Genomic DNA, 20199 nt, shown 5'->3' on the forward strand with positions numbered 1-20199 from the left:
GGCTGTGGATGTCCATTTGGGAATCCTCTGCTTCCAGGTACTGTTTAGTCATAGAAATGGATATGAATGCACAGAGAGAACAGAGTGCCCAGGACAGATCCTTGAAGAATGATTTACACGTTATTTATAAGAGGAAGAGTATAGACAAATGATGAGCGAGATAAGAGCAAATCTGAAAATGCTAGGCAAAGCTGTGCTTGGGAGCTTGGCCTCTAATACTGGCATAGTCCTTTGTGTCAGTCACTTGTGGGGACCATTATCTTCTGGAAGGACATGGGAGCACATTCTTCTACTGACTGTAGATTTTAAACTCCTTGGTCCAGGGGATGTGTTTATTTTGATGACTACTGAATGCTCAGTGCCTCGTGCATGGTAAAATCCCAGGATAGCAGCAGTGTTATTTCACGAGTACAGCTATTTAAGTTTGCATGACTTTAAGAGGCTAAAGAATCTTCTTTTATGTATTTTTTTTCCCCCACTAAATCAGGTTTTCAAGCTAGAAATGCTCTTCTTCAGTCAAATCTTTCTCAAACTCAGCTAGCTACTATATGGTGAGTTTGCCCGTTAATTATGATTTTTAACTAGACATTCTGTATGATTTTTAATTAGACATAAGAAAGAAGCCATTTCTGTAAATGTTTGTGACTCAAAAATGTTCCACAAAAGCAACTGTGTGACAGTTAATGCAAACCTGCAAGCAAATAAAATTGCTTTGTAAAATGTTACCCTTGAGAATTTGGCATTTAATTATCTTACAAGTAAAACTTGTTTGCTTTTATGTAATACCTTCTGTGAAGGATTAGAGAGTATCTCATTTTCAGTGTAGAGCGTGAGGTGATTTGATAAGTGAATTAACCACGAACCAAGACAAGCTACCTTTTTGAAGGGAATATTTCCCTTTTCATTTCAAAATTTCTTCCCTCTCTGGTGATATGGAAATTAAAGGCAAAAATTAGCTCACTTTTCTGTATGTACTTCTCACTAAAATATATTAACCCAGCTGTTTTTCTGTCATTACTCTTGCTTTCAAAATAAAAAGATTGAACTCTTCTGAAAATATTTTACTCTAAATAGGCTTTCTAAGTTGAGAAACTTTACCCTTTCTTCAGGACTCTGGCTGACATCGATGGTGATGGACAGCTGAAAGCTGAGGAGTTCATCCTTGCGATGCACCTCACTGATATGGCCAAAGCTGGACAGCCGTTGCCGCTGGCTTTACCTCCTGAGCTTGTCCCTCCATCTTTTAGGTGAGTGTCTCTGAAGGTTAAGGGGTGTTGTTTCAATCATGTTTGGCAGACAAGATTTTTACTCTGGGAATTCCTGAGGTCTCTGCTCTACTTTTGTGGAAAATCAAGCATTTACATTGCGATTTGATTTTGGTATTTAGTGAGTAACACTGATAAGAGAGTAGATATTAGAAGTACGTATGTGTTTTCACCACATTATAGATAAGGAAACTAATGCCTAAAGAGATTCAAAATAAATTTACCCAAGAATAGCAACTGGTCGAACCATGTTCTGAATCCAGATCTGTCTATCTTGATAATTTGTATACTGATGTTCAGTGTAACTATAGACCATAATGTTTTAAATATCTTTAATATTATATGCTAAATATTAAATTGCTGTAGTCATTGATAGTCTATATAGTCTGGTCTAAAATTTTCAGATCTCATAATGCTAAATTTATTTGTTGTTTGCCTTTCTTAGAGGAGGAAAGCAAATTGATTCCATTAATGGAACTCTGCCTTCATATCAGAAAGCACAAGAAGAGGAACCTCAGAAAAAATTACCAGGTAACATTGAATGTCCAAGTTGTATATTTTATAGTGAATGCTCTTTTTTACTGTGAAGTAGAAATGAATATTTAGAATTTTAACTTTGTTAATATATTAAATGCTATATGAGAAACTATTTGATGAATAGGATGGATTTTGACATCAATAAAATTAAGACTGTCAAAATTGAGAAGAAGAGACTGGTGTATATATTTGGCAAGATTGTATGTATTAGATGTCCAATTTAAAGTGTTTCCCACTTTTGGAAAAAGCATTACAGCAAGCTTCATGATGAAATCTTGAGCTTTAAAAAAAAGTTTAAATATTGGTTGAAAATGTACATATATTTATATTATATTTAAATAGTATATATTTAAAAATACTAAAAAGTTATATAACATATAACTTTTAACATATATATAACATGTATGTCATATATATATGGCATATAACAAATATAGAGCCATACAATTTTGGTTATCCTTGAAGAAATACTGAGAAAAGAATTGAAAAGTATTTTTATTGGCAGGAATAGTAAAATTATTTTTCTCTTGGACGGACTCAAACTTAGTGATTTGTTTTTCCCAGAATGAGTTTTTTTCCCCAAAATGAATATTCTTATAAGAAAATAAATATTGTATTATTTACATTTGAATTAAGATTATCCTTAGAAGTATCCAAAGAGAAATTGCATTCACATGACCACAAGGCAGGAGGATGTTGAAACCAGATTATAGGTTCGGTAGGTGCTTCATGCTGAAGAGTGCTTACGCTGTACCTTATTCAGTTACATTCGAGGACAAGCGGAAAGCCAACTATGAGCGGGGCAACATGGAACTGGAGAAGCGACGCCAGGCCATGATGGAGCAGCAGCAGAGGGAGGCAGAGCGCAAAGCCCAGAAGGAAAAGGAAGAATGGGAACGAAAACAGAGAGAGCTACAAGAGCAAGAATGGAAGAAACAACTTGAATTAGAAAAACGCCTGGAGAAGCAGAGGGAATTGGAGCGACAACGGGAAGAAGAAAGGAGAAAAGAGATAGAAAGACGAGAGGTTATTTTTTTTTAAGTTATTTTATTTCCAGGGAAATCATTTCCTTTAATAAGTGGCTACATTTCATTTGATAAAAAATGGTACTTTTATTTTTCTCAGCCTCATTCATTCATTCTTACCCTGTATGAATCTGAATTTTCCTTCCCCTATGAGGGCAAGAGGGTCCTTGCTTATGAAGGGTTTCCAGGGCTGACAGCTGATAGAGAAAGCATATCTGCAGGTGGTATCTCAATCAGAGCAGGATTGGTCGCAAAGCTGAGTTGAGTGAGGAGCTAGAAGAAGTCAGTTGGTCAGGTCATTAAATGAAACTAAGCTTAGGATCTAGAGTAAAAGGTCAAGTTAATTGGAGAGGCAGAAAGAAAGCCTTGAGAGGAATTAAGAGGGTGAGCTTACACAGATCCTTGGGATAAATGTTGCTGTGCGGGGTCCCTGGGAGGCCTGGCTGTATTTTCAAGGACTGTGCATGTAAATTACAGTGCCACTGAAATAATTGTAAATAAAAGTTTTTTATTCCCTGATACCAGAAGAAAGGTGCAGTTATTCCTACAAACATCTATATGTATGGAGTTGTCCTTTTGTTTATTAAGGGAAAAATAACTGCAGCAAGAAGATGGTGCTTGACGCAGTCAGAAAGTCTGCTGAATGAATTTGTTTTTGTGAAAGTCTTTAGGTCCATTGATAACAATAGGTTTGCCCTGTTACCCTTCGACCTCGAGTCCACTCAGTGCTAAATGCTGCCTCAGCTTTACTTTGTCTTCCCATCAGTTTTTGAATGATGCAAAAAGTGTTAATTTTAAAATTAACCTTGGTTCATTATTTTCAGGCCGCAAAACAGGAACTTGAAAGACAACGTCGTTTAGAATGGGAGAGAATTCGTAGGCAGGAGCTTCTCAGTCGAAGGAATAGAGAACAGGAAGAAATTGTCAGGTTAAACTCTAAAAAGAAGAGCCTCCATCTCGAGTTGGAAGCACTGGTATGCTTACAGATTTAAGTGAAATTTATCTGAATGATGCAAGAGTTACTTGTTGAGAATTATTACTGTTTTTTAAATCTACCTCATGAATATATTACATCTTAATATAATTAATCATATTTTCATACGTGCTTTTTAACAGTCTAGACAGTATAGTTTACTAAAAAAGGATAGTGAATCCAAACGTTGAGAATTGTTGTGGTTTTAGTTTAGATGTGGATAGGCAGTGTACTCTTGGGTAAGACATTTCCCTTTTCTGTACCTCACTTTGTGCATCTGTAAAGTAAAGCTTTGTGCTGGTTCAGTGATTTTCATTTTTTCATACTGGAAAATGGTCTACAGAAGGATAAGCAAGAGGTGGGGAGAGGAGCCAAGGTGGCAGGACAGTGTCTCCTCTCCCCACTTCTACCCACACTTCACAACAGAGAATCGCACATTAATCTGTGGCCGTTTTATTGGGGAAAAAGCTTTGATTGGGAAAAAAGGATTCTACTGCTAAAAAGGAAAAAAATGATCGGAAACTGCTGACATAAATGATCTCTTACCGTTTCTTTCGGTTCTCTAAGACTATGGTTGTTAACTAATATTGGCCATTATGCTTATCAGTTTTCACACATCAGATGTTGGGGCATCAAAGTATTAAAAGACTTTGCTTGAAATGCAGGATGAGAAGATATAAAGGGTCTGAGTAAGGCATGCTGTTGGACTACAACTCTGAAGTTCCATAAACCTGACCTGATTGTATAGTAGGGTTTTGCAAAAATCCCAGGGACGGCGGGGCCTGGTGGGCTGCTGTCTATGGGGTCGCACAGAGTCGGACACGACTGAAGCAACTTAGCAGCAGCAGCAGCAGCTATGTATAGTAGAACCATATTTACATCTTGTTTAATTGTAATCTGATGTTTTATTTGGCTGATGAATTACATTTTTAAAAAGTCATAGTATCTTTCCTCAAAAAGATACTGTTTTTTGCCTTCAAATAGGTAGAAAAGCATACCACAGTTATTAAGCATGCCATAGTACCACAGAACAGTCCTGAAAACTTTCACTTCTTTGTGTAGCTATTTGGATATCTGTCTGAACCATTATGTTGGCTATATATTTTTTTCTTCAAAATACTGTGGGAGGAATCCTTAAGACTGTATATACCCACAAGAACTGGAGTAACACACCAAACAGTAGCAAGTAGCACAGGTTAATGTGCAGAGTCTGGAAAAGCCTATTCTTAAGTTTGCTGAAGAAAATAACATGAACTCCAGAATGGGCACAGCATATTCCCTTCAGCATGTATTTCTCAAATATGAAACAGACTTTTCAGTAAAAACCTCAATATTGGTGATTTTTAACCAGTGGCCTCTTTTTTCCTCACCCCACTGTGTTTGCTAAGCCTGCCATAACAAAATACCAAAGACCAGGTGGCTAAAACAACAGTAGTTAATTTTATCACAGTCTGGAGGCTGGAAGTCCAAGATCCAGGAGTCAACATGCCTGGTTTCTTCTGGGGCTTCTCTTCTTGGCTTGCAGATGGCTGCCTTCTCACAGTGTCCTCATGCGGGCTTTTCTCTGCCTGTGTATCTCTGCTGTCTCTTTTCTATACAGATGTTCTTGTCTTACAAAGATACCAATCGGATTGGAGTAGGGCCCCCATCTGACCTCATCTAATCTTAATCGCCTCTTTAAAGGTGAAGTCTTTAAAGGTCCTGTCTCCAAATATGGTCATATTCTGAGGTCACTGAGAATACAGTCAACATATGAATTTGGAGGGATACGATTCAGCCCATAACACCTTTCCCTTCTTAGCTTCCACTGAGAATCTCTGCTATTTTTTGTTCCTTTTTTTTTCTTCTCAGAAAGAAAAAAAAATATTTTTATAGGAGAAGAGTATCATGGCCAAAGAGGCCCTCTTGGACACTGTTTAATGAAATGAAAGTTGCTCAGTCATGTCTGACTCTTTGCGACCCCGTGGGCTATAGCCTGCCAAGCTCCTCTGTCCATGGGATTCTCCAGGCAAGAATACTGGAGTGGGTTGCCATTCACTTCTCCAGGGAATCTTCCCAACCCAGGGATCAAACCCAGGTTTGATTCTCTACCTTCTGATCCACCAGGGAAGTCCTGGACACTGTTTAGTTGGAGGAATTAGCTGGTAGTGTTGAAGATAGAAGTAGAAGTTCAGAGAAGGTAACCCTAAATGTCACATACTAACACCCTCTCGTCGTCATTATTTTTTGAGATTTTTTTATATTTTAATATTAAAAATTAGTGTCTGAATGCTGGGTTCAGAAAACAAAATTCAGTGTGTTGTGTCTGTGCTTTCTCACTTAACATCTAAGGCTCTTATACTCAGAATGGTACATTTCCTGCTAATAACTCTTGAGTTAACTTGGTATTAGACATTTATCTTAGGGGCTTCCCTGGTGACTCAGATGGTTAAGAATCTGCCTGCAATGCAGGAGACCTGGGTTCAATCTCTGGGTCAGGAAGATCCCCTAGAGAAGGGAATGGTAACACTCCAGTGTTCTTGCCTGGAGAACTCCATGAACAGAAGAGTTTCCTGCTACTTACTCTCTTGAGTTAACTTGGTTTTAGACATTTATCCTAGAGTGAATATAAATGACAAATGACATTTACAATTTAAATAAAAATATTATTCTCTTGATGGGAGCATTTCTTATTAGCATTTTATATAACTGTATTTATATGGTCTTCCCGTAGAATGGCAAACATCAGCAGATCTCAGGCAGACTTCAAGATGTCCGACTCAGAAAGCAAACTCAGAAGACTGAGCTGGAAGTTCTGGATAAGCAGTGTGACCTGGAAATCATGGAAATCAAGCAGCTTCAACAGGAGCTTCAGGTGAGTGCTTGGCTGCTGAATCGTCCTTCACTGTGAGCAGTTACTAGTAACTCTTCCTAATCTAGCGGTTTTTTGCTTTTGGGGTCCTGAACCCCGTGGAGCCTCTAGTGACCTCCTTGTAAAAGGGTAGTAGACATACACAACCTTGTGGAATATCAGGAATCTCATGGACTCCCTAAAACTCTGCCTGACACCTGGCTAAATTCTGCTTAATATTTATGCATTCCCTGAGCATTTGCCACTTTGTGTTTTAAGTCTTTAATAAATACATACATAAATATATATTAAACTAAGGTTATTGTGACTACTTTTAGGAAATTTTTACCTAATGTTGTTCTTTCAGAAATTGTGGTGAGAATATAATTACTAAATATGCCCTCAGGGACCTGGTAATTCTGCTCTTTATTTGTGTAGAAAAGAGACCCTGGAAGCATTTTGCATCTCAAGTCCTCTTAACCAAATGTGTTTTTCCATAAGGACTAACAGTAATTAACATAATGTTTTTACTTTCTCACAGCAGATGTAGACAAGACGCCAAATAACATTTCCTGTCTGATTTACACCTGCTTTCCCAGCTATCCCTGAGTTTTTGGCCCCTCTTTGATCTTCATCCTGGGGTATCATAGCCCAGGTATCATAGCTTCCACACACCATTCAGAGCAGATACCAAAGGCACCTCTTAGGCTGTGCCTGTTCTCATCCTTTAGGACATGGGAAATTGTCAGGCTTCTCGACATACCCTACTAGCAAAGCTTTCTTCCCCACCTTTTATTTTCAGCCAGTCTTTTGTAAATGGATTTATGTGTAAATATTTGTATTTTAAATCATGTTTGACTCCATTCTAGTTTATCTATAAGTTGTAAGCAATTTATATATTATTCTATATATTAATCCTATACTAAGCTTTACGAGTGATCAAATTATGTTTTTACATTTTCAAAAAATTCTTAGACAACATTACAGAGTTTTAATCAGGTATTACTTTTTCTTTTTTAAGGAGTATCAAAATAAACTTATCTATTTGGTGCCAGAGAAGCAGTTATTAAATGAAAGAATTAAAAACATGCAGCTCGGTAACACACCTGGTAAGTCTCTAAGGTTTGTTTTGCCTCTTTTATTCTTTATTCTTTTCTGAATGTGTCAGTCATACTCTGCTACTTTTAAAAAATAGCATCATTCTATTATAAATAACATTTTTTGACTATAGTTAAACTTTTTAAATTATGTGAAAGTGATCCCATGTTGGGTCATTTTTAGCAATAAAAAGTAAATGCAAATAAAGTAACAATTGTGATCTGACTTCCTGTCTCACACCATTTTTATTTATATATTTTAAATATTAATCAAATAAAATGTTAGATTACAGTTAAACAAGACCTCAGTTTGGCTTGAACACAATGCTGTCTGTGCATTTTGGCAAGATTCTTCACTAATTGTAGAAAGAACTGTTTATGAGGACACTTTTCTATGAAGCCAAACCTGTTGGACTCTAGGGTAATAGTGTACAGCAATGATAGGCCTAAGCAACTGGCATACCCTTCCTGAGACTTTAAATCATCTAACTTTGTGATTCATGTGAAGAATTTTTACCAACTTGGCCCTCTGACATCTGTGGAACAAAATATTCCAGTGTAATTTATAAGAATATAACATTTCTCTTGATTCAAGTCTCAACCAGAAAACTGAAAAAAAAAAAAAAATCTCTATGTTGGATAGCATGCCAATAATAGCGTAGCAGAAGAAAGATTTATTTAAAGAAAAGTAACTGCAAATGTGTTAAAACTAGCTAAAGTATCCTAAATGTCTCCCACTGAGTGCCAGTTTTTCACTTTATGGCTCTTTATTACACTTCCGGTTGTTGAAGAGGTCCAATTAAGTAGAGTTATCCCTCTTCTTTGCCCAAGTTCTGAACAAATTAAGAAATAAGGCAAAAGAGTAAGACATGAGAGACCAAAATACCACTTCATTATTAATAAAGCTGACATTAGATAGCATGATTTATCTGTGAGCAGTACAGCTGCCCAACGTAAGATATTGGGTGCATGAACAAAATAGAATGCAGATTCCTGTGGGCAGTTCAACCTCAAGAAAGCAAGGGATAGGAAAGATATAGGGGCACTTATGCCCAGGTCCTTATCTTGATCTCACCAATTATGTAAGAGTTAAAAGAAGCTGGGACTGTTATTCTTATCAAAGTCCCCTTACATGGAAGAAGCACCAGGCATAGAAAAATCAATCTTTTGAACTACTTTTATCATGTCCCCCACCTTCCACTGACGTCTCTTCTCAGACCATGTTCCTGGAACAGGGTGCTTTCTTTTCTTGGTTATTGAAAGTGTATCAGCTCCCACCTCACCCCTCACAGGCATTCCAGAGGCAACATAAGACAGCCCTCCTGATCAGTGCAGGGTACAAAGTATGTTGTCATCCTCACTCTCAGTGTCTGAACTGTGAGTAGGATGTAGATTGTGTCTTGTTAGGGACCCAGTAGAGCTCTGCTTCTGGTAGAGCATAGATAACCATGCTATCTAACATCAGCTTTATTAATAATGAAGTGGTATTTTAGTCTCTCATGTCTTGCTCCTTGGCTTTATTTCTTAATTTGTTCAGTTAGCTTTTATAAATTTATTAATCTTTGTTCTAGTCCAGTCCAGAATAGGAAGCTCTTATTTGGAATTTACAAAGTACCCAGTATCCCTCAGATTCCTCACTCCATAACAGTAACCATGTAAAATTGTCAGCCACGCACCAAGCACCATGCTAGACAGTTTTCATGCATTATTTCCTTTCATCTTTACAACAACCTTGTGAAGTAGTAGTTGTTATTCCCATTGTTCAGTTTGGAAAAACTGAGATTCAGAGAGACTAAGAAGTTACCCAAGATTGTCTCAGCTTCCCAGGTAGCACTAGTGGTAAAGAACCTGCCTGCCAGTGCAGGAGACAAAAAAGACATGGGTTCGATTCCTAGGTCAGGAAAATCCGCTGGAGGAGGGCATGACAACCCACTCCACTATTCTTGCCTGGAGAATTCCATGGACAGAGGAGGCTGGTGGGCTACGGTCCATAGGGTTTCAAAGAGTCTAACATGACTAAGCGACTTAGCATACACACGAGATCATTTAATAGTAGGTTCAAATTCTTGTGTATCTGACTGTAAAGCTCACTGCACTACGGTGTTGCCTCTTTCATTTATCCAACACAGTGCTCGTAGATAGGATATGATCACATTCCATATAAAAGCATCCATTATTACTGTTGCTCAGTTTGAATACTAAGAATGAATATTCTTTGACTTTTATTTTTCCCAATGCTTGTCTCCCACTAGAATAGAACCCATGCTTATCTTTCATGTTTACCTACTGTTGAACAAAGAACAGGGCCGTGCATATAACAGATGTGTAATTTAATGATTAAATATTTATTGAAATACTGGAAAGCTCTTAGAATTATAAAGAATTTAGCAAGGTGCCTGGATATAAAATCAGCATATAAAAATTAGTAACTTTACTGTATATCAAAAGTATTTATTCAGAAAATATGGAGGGAAGTCTCACTCACATTAGCATTCTCATTGTTAAATGAATAAAGAAAAGCACAGCCATACAATTTTACTGATTAACATAAAAGATTCCTGGATAAGTAGCTACATATTATATTCTACTCCTGAATGAACTAGCTCAACATTTTAAAGATGTTGTTTAGTTCTCTACTAATTCATCTATATATTCAGTTTAATTCAGGTTTCTTTAAATGAAACTTGGTACAATAATTCACAAATTCACCTAGAAGAGACAATACGCAAGATGGGGTAAGATATGAAAAAGTGGGAGAACGAGACTAGCTCTATCAAATACCAAAACATAAGTTATGAAAGGTGTAATACCTAAAATAATGTATGTTTGATCAAAACTAGACAAAGCACTGGAACTAAATAGAGAATCTAGAAACATAGTATGTGTGTACAGCTTTTGTCTCTGTAGTTATACCAATTTGACCAGACAATAACCATTCATTACTAGTAAGGACAAGAACTTCTGCAAAAAATAAACTGTGTAATGTTTGTATTTCAGATTTAGGGATCAGTTTACTTCAAAAAAAATCATTAGAAAAAGAAGAATTATGCCAAAGACTTAAAGAACAATTAGATGCTCTTGAGAAAGAAACTGCATCCAAGCTTTCAGAAATGGATTCATTTAACAATGAACTGAAGGTAATTATCTTCTATTATATTCATTTTTAATTTGCTGCCTCTTTACCTTCCTTATTTTGATTTAATTGAATGAATAACTAAAGCTAATATGTTCATTATTTACATAATTTATTTTATTATTTGAGCTACACCAGGATTGCAAGATTGTTTTTAATGTTCTCCATATATATTATAAACATTGAGTCGTGTAAACATACAATTTACCATAGTTTCCAGTTTTTGATGACTGTTTTTATTGGCATCTATACATTTAAAAAATAATTACCTTTGTCAATATTAGTATTACATTAGATTTGTCAGTATGGATCTCAGCCAGAATGATCTTAAGCAAATTTGAAAATGGGAAATATGGAAAATTTTAAATAGTCCAGGTGGTAGAGGCTCTTTTAACACACTAAATTCTTTTTTATAATTTAATTAACCTTTGTGAAATAATGCAATAACCAGTGAAATCCAAAGCATAATTTGGCACTAAAAATTTTGCATGGAAAGTAGATTCGTGACTCATTATTTGCTGCAGTGGAAGAGCAGATGTCCAAAACATATACCATATGCTTCTCATTCTGTGCAGTACTAGTTGTATGCTGAAGCCATACCTATGAAAGAAAATATTAAAAGCCAAAAATCAGACTAATGGCACATGATTGAAATTTGGGACTAGTCTCAGTTACTCCTTTGCTAACAAAGTGTGAAGTTTTCAGAGCATAAAGTATTACAAGGTTTTTCAGGCAAATCTGTCTCTTCATTTGACTTTCATCTTGCTAACTTATTTAGAATAATGTTACACCAACCATAAAGTAAACAGTATGATCAAGAAAAGAAACCATGGTGGCTTTAGTGAAGGAGGGAAATTTGAGGTGAATAATGTTAATGACATATTCTACACCAGCATATATTCTGTAGAAAAAAAATTTAAAGAAAACCAAATAATTTGTCATTGATGGACAGACAAACCAACCAAGTTATCTTCCCTACATTATTTTTTTTAATCTGTACATAGTTTAATTGGCTTTTTATCTGCCTTATCTTACAGTGTGGGAATATGGATGACTCTGTTCTTCAGTGCCTTTTGTCTCTGCTAAGCTGTCTCAACAACCTCTTCCTCTTACTTAAGGTTATTTTCTAATATCTAGCTCTTTTTCTTTGAGTTACTTTACTGTTTCTTTTTTTAAACACTAGACTATTCTTTGCATTTATCTAAGTGTCTTTGTTTGAAATAACCTATACAATATAAACATTTTTCTTTCTGCTTGCTTAAATATCCTTCTGCTGTTTCACTGCCTGTTTGAGTCTAATGCCAGGAATCAGTAAGGTTGCCCAGAGTTCTCATGAGGAGCCCACGACACTTAGAAATATTACCTGATTCCCTGTGAGTGAGGCTAAATGATGGGATGATTATTGATTCAATTAAAAAGGAAACTAAGGGAATGTGAGACTAAATTATTTACCCATATCACTGAAAATTACTGTTTAAAGTAAAACTTAAATACTTTCTGACATCTAGGGCAAGGTTACATCATGTATATATCAGGCTGCTTCCCAAAACTATGATAAGAACCAATAATGTAGATGCAGCTTTGGTTTTGTCTAGTTATCAGGTCTCATATTTAGATACACTTGCACCACAGAGAAAAATGTTTAAATCATAAATAAGCAGTTCACTTTTTCATGTGTAAATAGCACAAAGAATATTTAAAATACTCAATGAATTCCTATTTAAATTTAATTTAAAGAGACTTGCTTTATATTTACCACTAGCTGAGCCTAGTAGATTTTTAAATACATTCTACTCAGTACTAAAGTGGATGACAACAGGGCACTTAAATGTACATACACAGTGAAGGCAGGAAGTAGAACTCAATTGCTACCTAAGGAAAAGTAGATGGAAAGATGATATCAGCCTTTCCTTTATGGTTATAGCATGAATGGCCAGATTATCTGACCTTAGAATCTGTGCTTCAGGTCACACAGACGTTTAAACCTGTTTCTTCATGTACGCAGTGAAGTTTGACGATGGTTTGTGGACTATGCTCACACACACAGGTCTGATTCTTTGAGTTAGCATTTGATTCTCCACAGGCCAGCAGATTATTCTTGTTTCTTGTTTTACTTTCTTCCTTCCGCTTCCTGCCTTCCAATCTTTCACTGCTTGTTGATGCTTTCATCAGAGGCAATTTAGGAATCTAAAAGGGGATGAAACCTATGCTGTCAGAGTGGTCAGGAGAATGACTGTACAGAAAGCAAGAAAAGAGGCTTTCTGCAGCCATTAGAAATGATACAGAGCAGTCAGTTAACTTAGTACTGGAAAGTTGCCATTGAATTGCCAACAAGAAGACCTTTGAAGACCCTTTTGAGAGTGTCATCTCAGTTGAATGACCACCAGAAGCTGGATTGCTGCAGATCAGAAATGAATGGGAGCCGAGGAGGGGTGGAGTGAGTGGGAAAAGCTTTAGAAGAGTGAAAAGAGAGCATGGAGAAAAAGAAAGCATTGGTTAAAAAGAGAGTATTGGGGTTTTTTGGTTTAAGAAAGACAACAAAGGATACAAAGTTTTAATTATGCAAGATGGAAAAATTGTGAAATCCAGTGCACAGCATAGTGACTATAGTTAGCGAATTTGAACTGTACAATACAGTATTGTTAGGAGGATAGATCTTAAACATTCTCAGGAAAGAAAGAAAGAGGGAGAGAAGACAGGGAGGGAGGGAATGAGAGAGGGAGTGGTAACTATATGAAGAAATGAATATGTTAATTAGCTTGATTAGGGTGATCATTTCACAGTGTATATGTGTATTAAAACAAGTTGTATACCTTAAATATATAGTTTTTATTTATCAATTATACTTTATAATAAAGTTGAAAAGTAAAAGAATAATTGGAGCCATGCTTGAAAGTGGTATCACCTTCTTGTGCAGCATAAGGATACATGAGGAATGGATAGTTTTTGTTAGGACAGAAGCATGAAATGGAGAAAATAGAGCTTTTTGGGTAACTAACCATATCCATCAGAGGGTCTTAATTGCCTGCTACTGCTGCTGCTGTGTCACTTCAGTCGTGTCCGACTCTGTGCGACCCCAGAGACGGCAGCCCACCAGGCTCCCCCGTCCCTGGGATTCTCCAGGCAAGAACACTGGAATGGGTTGCCATTTCCTTTTCCAGTGCATGAAAGTGAAAAGTGAAAGTGAAGTCTCTCAGTTGTGTCTGACTCTAGCGACCCCATGGACTACAGCCTATCAGGCTCCTCCGTCCATGGGATTTTCCTGGCAAAAGTACCAGAGTGGGGTGCCATTGGCTTCTCTGCTTAATTGCCTACTCAAGCCAAATATTTTATTGCTGAATTCCCAACACCTAGAACAGTGCATGGAACATCATGGGTGGTAGTACATACTTGCTGAATGGATGAATGGTTTTGAATGTTCTCAGTCAGAAGATAGGCAGCATTTGGAGTTATTATTGGTATAGAGTTTAGAAGAAAAAAGTAGAAATTAGTCAAAACCAGTAGGAAACCATATATCCCAGATTTTAAGAACACTTCTCATTTCATATAATTTATTCTTTTAAGTAAAAGCTACTTTTTTAATTCAAAAAAGGAAAGAAAAGACTTGAAGGAGATAGTAAAGAGAGAGAGAGGGAGGGAGGGAGGAGAAAAGTGAGAGATTGAGACTTTTAAAGTGGTGATAATTGATGGAATAAATTTCCAGGGAAGCAGATTAAGATATTCTTGTTCTTCAAGATAAAAAGAATACTTCCAGTATAGCATATGGGGATAAGATAGGCATGAAGTCAGTTAAATTTGTTGGTGGAGAGTAGGAAGTTGACAGCTTCAAAACTTAAAATCAGAAGCAAGTTGGATCGTTGCAAGAAATCATGAATAGTTGAGGACATGGAATAACTCAGACTAGAAGGAAATGGATTAGATGCAGGAAGGTTTAATGCTTTTGAGATGGAAAGATGAGGGAGATCCAGTCTGGCTTAATGTAGCAAGATTATTGGCTGGTAGTGAGGAAAATGAATGGAAGATTGGGAGATTTCAGGAGAGAAAAGTAGCCGTGAAATAATACATCTCAGTGTGGCTAGAGAGTGCAAGTTTAGTAGAGGAAAGCAGTCCACATCCTGAGCAGCGTTGAATGCTTATTCACAGTTGGAGTTCATGAATTTAAAAAAGAAACAGCATGACTAATTGTCTTTTTTCTTTCCACCAAAGTTCAGCTGCTTGTATGTAAGTACAGATAAGGGTAATGACATAGATTCATAGATTTAAACAGGTTTGAGGTTTTAATAGACATGGGCAGAGAGGGACGAATAAGAAAGCTACAGATCTTAACACAGTAATTATGATAAAATGAACTATGACATATGTTCTGAACATGAAGGGATATGAAAAGAGGAACGGCTGTTGATGGAAAAAGAGAGGATGATGGGGTCAGCAGAGCAGAGGTCCCAGAGAGGTTGAAAAACTGTTGAAATGGATGCGTCAGATATAAGAAAAGCTTGAAGGATAAGTAAGAACTTATGTTTGGGAAATGGGATACTGATCAATGGTAGTTTTCTTTGAGATGATGACAAGATATAATAATGCAAGTGATAGATCAAATGGACTCCTCCCCCCCAAAAAAAGAGGTCATCATTGAGGAGATCAGCCTGAATTTAGGTTTTGATGGGGTTATCTATGTGGATGTCAAAGATTGGGAGAATAATGAAAATGAATGAGTGAGGAGCAGTGACCAGGTGATTGATAGATGACAGTAAAGAGGAAGGGGAGGGTGGAACTACTGGATGGTATTCTGAGCCTCAGAAGCACGGAATTTGTACGAGTGAGGAGAAATAGTCATCTGGAAAAGGCAATGAAGAGCAACGAGAATACTCAGGCCAGAAACCCAGTCAGTCATACTTACTATTACCTCAGGCCAGAAACCAGGTAAACCGTCCTCAGCCAGGCAGTCATATTTACTATTACCAGAATGGCCCAACTGACATTACGTGTCTCCTGATAGGATGCTCTGAGAAAGACACATCACTTCTATGCTGTTTTTGCCAAAAATACTTCATCTGTGTAAATGTAAGGAAATAATTAGGCAAACCCAAACTGTGGTTTGGTCTATAAAATACTAACCCACACACTAGAAATGTGAATCTCATAAAAAAATGGAAGAGACCTCACAACAATGAAACAAAGTGTATGGTCCTTGATTGGATAGTGGATCTAAAAAAAAAAAAAAGCTTATTAAGGACAGTGTTTACCTGATTGGGAACATTTTTGGAATAAGAGTTCTGTATTAAGTAATATTACTATGTCACTAGTAACATTCTTTAGTTTGGTGCTGACGTTAACACTAGTTATGTGGAATAATGAAGACGTTCTAGGGGGTGAAAGCATCAGTGTATGAAACTTAAGTCAAATTTTTTTAAATCTGAAAATTTTCAAAAAGAAAAATTTAGAGTTGCAAAATGTTGTCAAATGTTTATGAAAATGAAATAGTAGTTTAAGTCTATTTTTAAGTTACAGCCAAACATTGAGAAATGAAGAGGAGATGTGGGGTAGTGTAAATGAGCAGATTCCTCATATTTCATATCAGGAGTCAATAATTATTTTCTAATTCATAAATCAAGCTGTACTAATAATAGATAAGATTATTACAGGCTTTCTCTGTGACTGGCACTGTCCTAAATGTTTTACTTATATTAATTTATTTAATCCTTAACATTACCCCTGTGATATACCTTCTATTATTGGTTCACATTTCACATAGAAGTAAATTAAGCTGCCTAGAGTCACACAGATAGCAAAAAGAAATTCAACCCAGAGAGTCAGGATTTGACCTTAAATGGTTATATTAGGGAAAAAATGAAAATTTATTAGCTAAGTGTTCAATTTAAGAAGCTAAAAAAAGACTAGCATAATAAAGGAGGAAAAAAGTAGAAGGAAATAGTGAAATAGAACACAGATATTTAATAGAAAGAGTTAAGAAAACCAAATTTTTACTTTTATAGATTAAAAAATTAACAAACCTTTGGCAAGACATTTTTATAAGGAAGTAAAAGTAAAGTTAGGGGTAAAAAGGAAAAATAACTGAATACATTGCAAACAATAAGAGGGAATATTATGACAAATTTTGCATATAAATATAAAAACATAGGTGAAATGAACAAATGATTTGTTAACACTGATTCAAGAAAAAAATAGGTAGCTCTATTGTCATGAAATATTTTAATTCTGTAGTGTAAAATCTCCTCTAAAACAGAGTCCAGACCTGGAATTTTACTGACGGAATAAATAACTCCAATTTTATACATCTGTTTCAAAATATAAAAGAGGGAGTATTCCCAACTTATCACATGAAACTATCATAAACCTCATAATTTGATAAGAATAGTGTGAGAAAGGATCATTATAGATCAATTTAGCATAGAGGCAAAAATTCTAAATAATATTGAAAAGTTGAATATGAAAATTTATAAGATACTCAGCTATGACCAAGTAGGATTTATCTTATCCAGGCAAAGATGACTTGATATGTAAAAATGTTTTACTGTAATTTGCCATATAAACAGGTTAAAGGAGAAAAACAATATGCTCATCTCTCTAAATGCAGAAAAGGTATTTGATAAAATTTAGCACCTATTTATGATTAAAAAGTGAAAAAGTTATTATTAGCATACTAGGAACAGAAGAAAACTTCCTTAACTTGAAAAGAATGATCTGTTGTTCTGTTAAGATGGAGAACAACTCTGTTCGTAAGTGCATATTGTTTACTTGTTTTCAGTTCATTGATTATTTTTAAAATCGAAGTATAGTTAATTTACAGTGTTGCGTTAATTTCTGCTGTCCTGCAAAGTGATAGTTAACTATTAGATTTAACCAGGACCTCCTAGAAGCATGACTTAATTCAGAGGAGTGAGTCTAATGATACTTTCTAGGATCATTGTAACTCAGGTAGAGGAAGTGTTTTTGGCAAGCCCCATGGTACTCTTCACATCTTACTAATATGCATAGACTATGGTTTATGTACGGTTAAGAGTGCCTGCAATGCAGGAGACCCGGTTTCTATCCCTGGATCTGGAAGATCCCCTGGAGGAGGACCTGGCAACCCACTCCAGTATTCTTGCCTGGAGGATTCCATGGACAGAGGAGCCTGCAGGCCACAGTCCCTGGGATCACAAAGAGTCATGCACAGCTGAGTGACTTACCTTACCTTACCTATGGTTTATATATTTTCATTCACCCAGTAAATACTAACTAAATAACTGTAGTCTACCAGGCTCTGTCTTGGCTGGGATTATCTTGATGAAAGACAGTCCTGTTGTCAAGAAACTCACTCCAGTGGAGAGACGGTCATACAGTTGGAAGATGCTGCCTATGACAGGAGAATGTACATAATGCCTTGCAGAGCGCAAAGAAGCTCGTTAATTCAGACACAGGAGGAATGGCTAATGAAGGAAGACTTGGAACAGTATTTTTCTTTTAACCTTTATGTATTTATTTGGCTGGTCTTAGTTTTGGCATGCAGGATCTAGTTCCCTGATCAGGGATTGAACCCAAGCCCCCTGCATTGGGAGCATGGAGTCACTGGACCACCAGAGTAGTCCCTGGAACAATATTTTAAAGGACAAGTTAGAGGGCTAACCTTGCAACCATATTAAGATCAAACATTAATTTGGCTCCTCTCCACTTTGCTTTTAAAATTACAATTCTCCCTTTTTATGACTTCAGCCAGTAATATAGCTAATATTTATTAAGGACACACTTAGTGCCCTACACTATTGTAAGCATTTTATGTGTGTTAACCCATTCAGTTCTCATAGCAATGCTGTGGGGCATGTACTGTAATTAACCTCATTTTACAGATGAGGAGACTATGAGGTTTCCTAAGGTTACTCAGCTAGTCACTGACAGAGCCTGATTCAGATCTTGGGGGGTATTATTCCAGACCCATGCTCCTGAAGTCCTTTCACTAAACCAGGCTACTTCTCCATAGAATGTAACCATGGTAGTCTTCTGCTTTTCAATAGAGTCTAGAGAAAGGTGGAACAGAGAGAACTGAGATCTGTAAGAGAACTGAGAGCTGAGATCTGTGAAAACTTTGCTATGAATGGTGCTATTTGTATTATTATTGTCTTAAGTCTTGATCTTAGACATTTTGGACATAGTCTCTGGATATCACATTTATTCAGTTAAAAGGGTTCACCTATAAAATATTTTTATTTCTGAAAAGAAATAAAGCTTAGGCTACTTTCCTTTGTTTGCTTGTGACTTGGAGTTTTTATTTTCGTGTATAGATAGATGCCCCAAGACATCTTTTACCAAAAAATTCTATCCAAATGTGGTCTAAGCTCCCACCTTTGCTGTGAAGCTTCCTTTGTTTACTTTAGGTTTTTGTGGTAGTTTCTTTGTTTTTGGAGTTTTTTCCTCTTCTTTATCCCAGCCTTTTTCTACTGTCTTGTTCAGGATTCTATAGATTCCAAGTAAAAGAAATTCAGTTCAAAATAGTTAAGCTAAAAAGAGTGGTAACTGGAAGAATACTAGGACCACTAACTGAATCAGTAGAAGGGGCAGTTCCTAGACATGGGAGTGAAGTCAGAGATTTGGTTCCCCAGCACTCCTCCTTGCTCCACCTCTCTCTCTCTAACCTTTGCTTCTCTCTTTGCTGTGTTGACTTCATTTCTACCCCTGATGGCCTCACTAGAAAATGGGGCAGCCCCAGGTTTACCTTACCCTCACTTTAATGAGTTTAGTGAGGGAAAGGCTTCTTTCTCCCCTCCTCAGTATATCTGAATCCTGGGAAGGGATTGTGGCCCAGCTTGGATCATGTGCATGTCCTTTGCACCAGTCATTCTTGCCAGGGGAATGAGGTGCTATGATTGTTCTGATCACGTGACCACACTTGGGTGGAAGTGGGAGGAGCACTGAGTGTGACAGACTCTTCAAAACCACATCGAAGGGTGGTTTTCAGGGGATAAAGCAACTTCCCCAAAGGAGGAAGAGGATGTTAGTAGAGAAGGGGAAGGAGTACTGAGTGGATAATCACAGGTTTCTACTAAGACACTCAACTATGTTCCAGATTTTGGCACTTTTCTCTACCTTGAGGCTGAATTCTTTGAAGACAAGGACTATAGACTCAGGAGTCAGATGGTCTTGATTGGATCCCCTGTGAATCTTTATAGCATTTTGCACAGAACTAGATGCTCAATAAACATTTAATTCCTATTTAATACTTTTCATTATTTTGACCCACTCTAGTCGTGGTTTTAGGTAGACGTTATCTTTTCCATTTTAGTTATTAAATTATTTAAATTAAATAAATATTGCATAATTTATTAAATAATTATTTCTGTGTTT

The 20199-nt window shown here is 36.6% G+C and overlaps 1 protein-coding gene across 8 annotated transcripts in view; it reads left to right on the top strand.

Moving 5' to 3' along the window:
* Positions 1–20199, top strand: part of ITSN2 (intersectin 2) — a 126244-nt gene that overhangs the window by 49842 nt on the left and 56203 nt on the right. For 7 of the 8 annotated variants that reach the window (XM_027555941.1, XM_027555948.1, XM_027555942.1 and 4 more), the window contains 9 exons: positions 488–551; positions 1110–1247; positions 1711–1796; positions 2566–2828; positions 3652–3801; positions 6514–6654; positions 7652–7739; positions 10725–10864; positions 11898–11978. In XM_027555941.1, coding sequence (XP_027411742.1) covers positions 488–551; positions 1110–1247; positions 1711–1796; positions 2566–2828; positions 3652–3801; positions 6514–6654; positions 7652–7739; positions 10725–10864; positions 11898–11978 — 1151 coding nt within the window. The remainder of the gene's footprint in view (positions 1–487; positions 552–1109; positions 1248–1710; positions 1797–2565; positions 2829–3651; positions 3802–6513; positions 6655–7651; positions 7740–10724; positions 10865–11897; positions 11979–20199) is intronic. The other variant, XM_027555947.1, reaches the window with a different exon arrangement.

The sequence above is a fragment of the Bos indicus x Bos taurus genome, chromosome 11 (genome assembly GCF_003369695.1).
Source record: "Bos indicus x Bos taurus breed Angus x Brahman F1 hybrid chromosome 11, Bos_hybrid_MaternalHap_v2.0, whole genome shotgun sequence".
Lineage (NCBI taxonomy): Eukaryota > Metazoa > Chordata > Mammalia > Artiodactyla > Bovidae > Bos > Bos indicus x Bos taurus.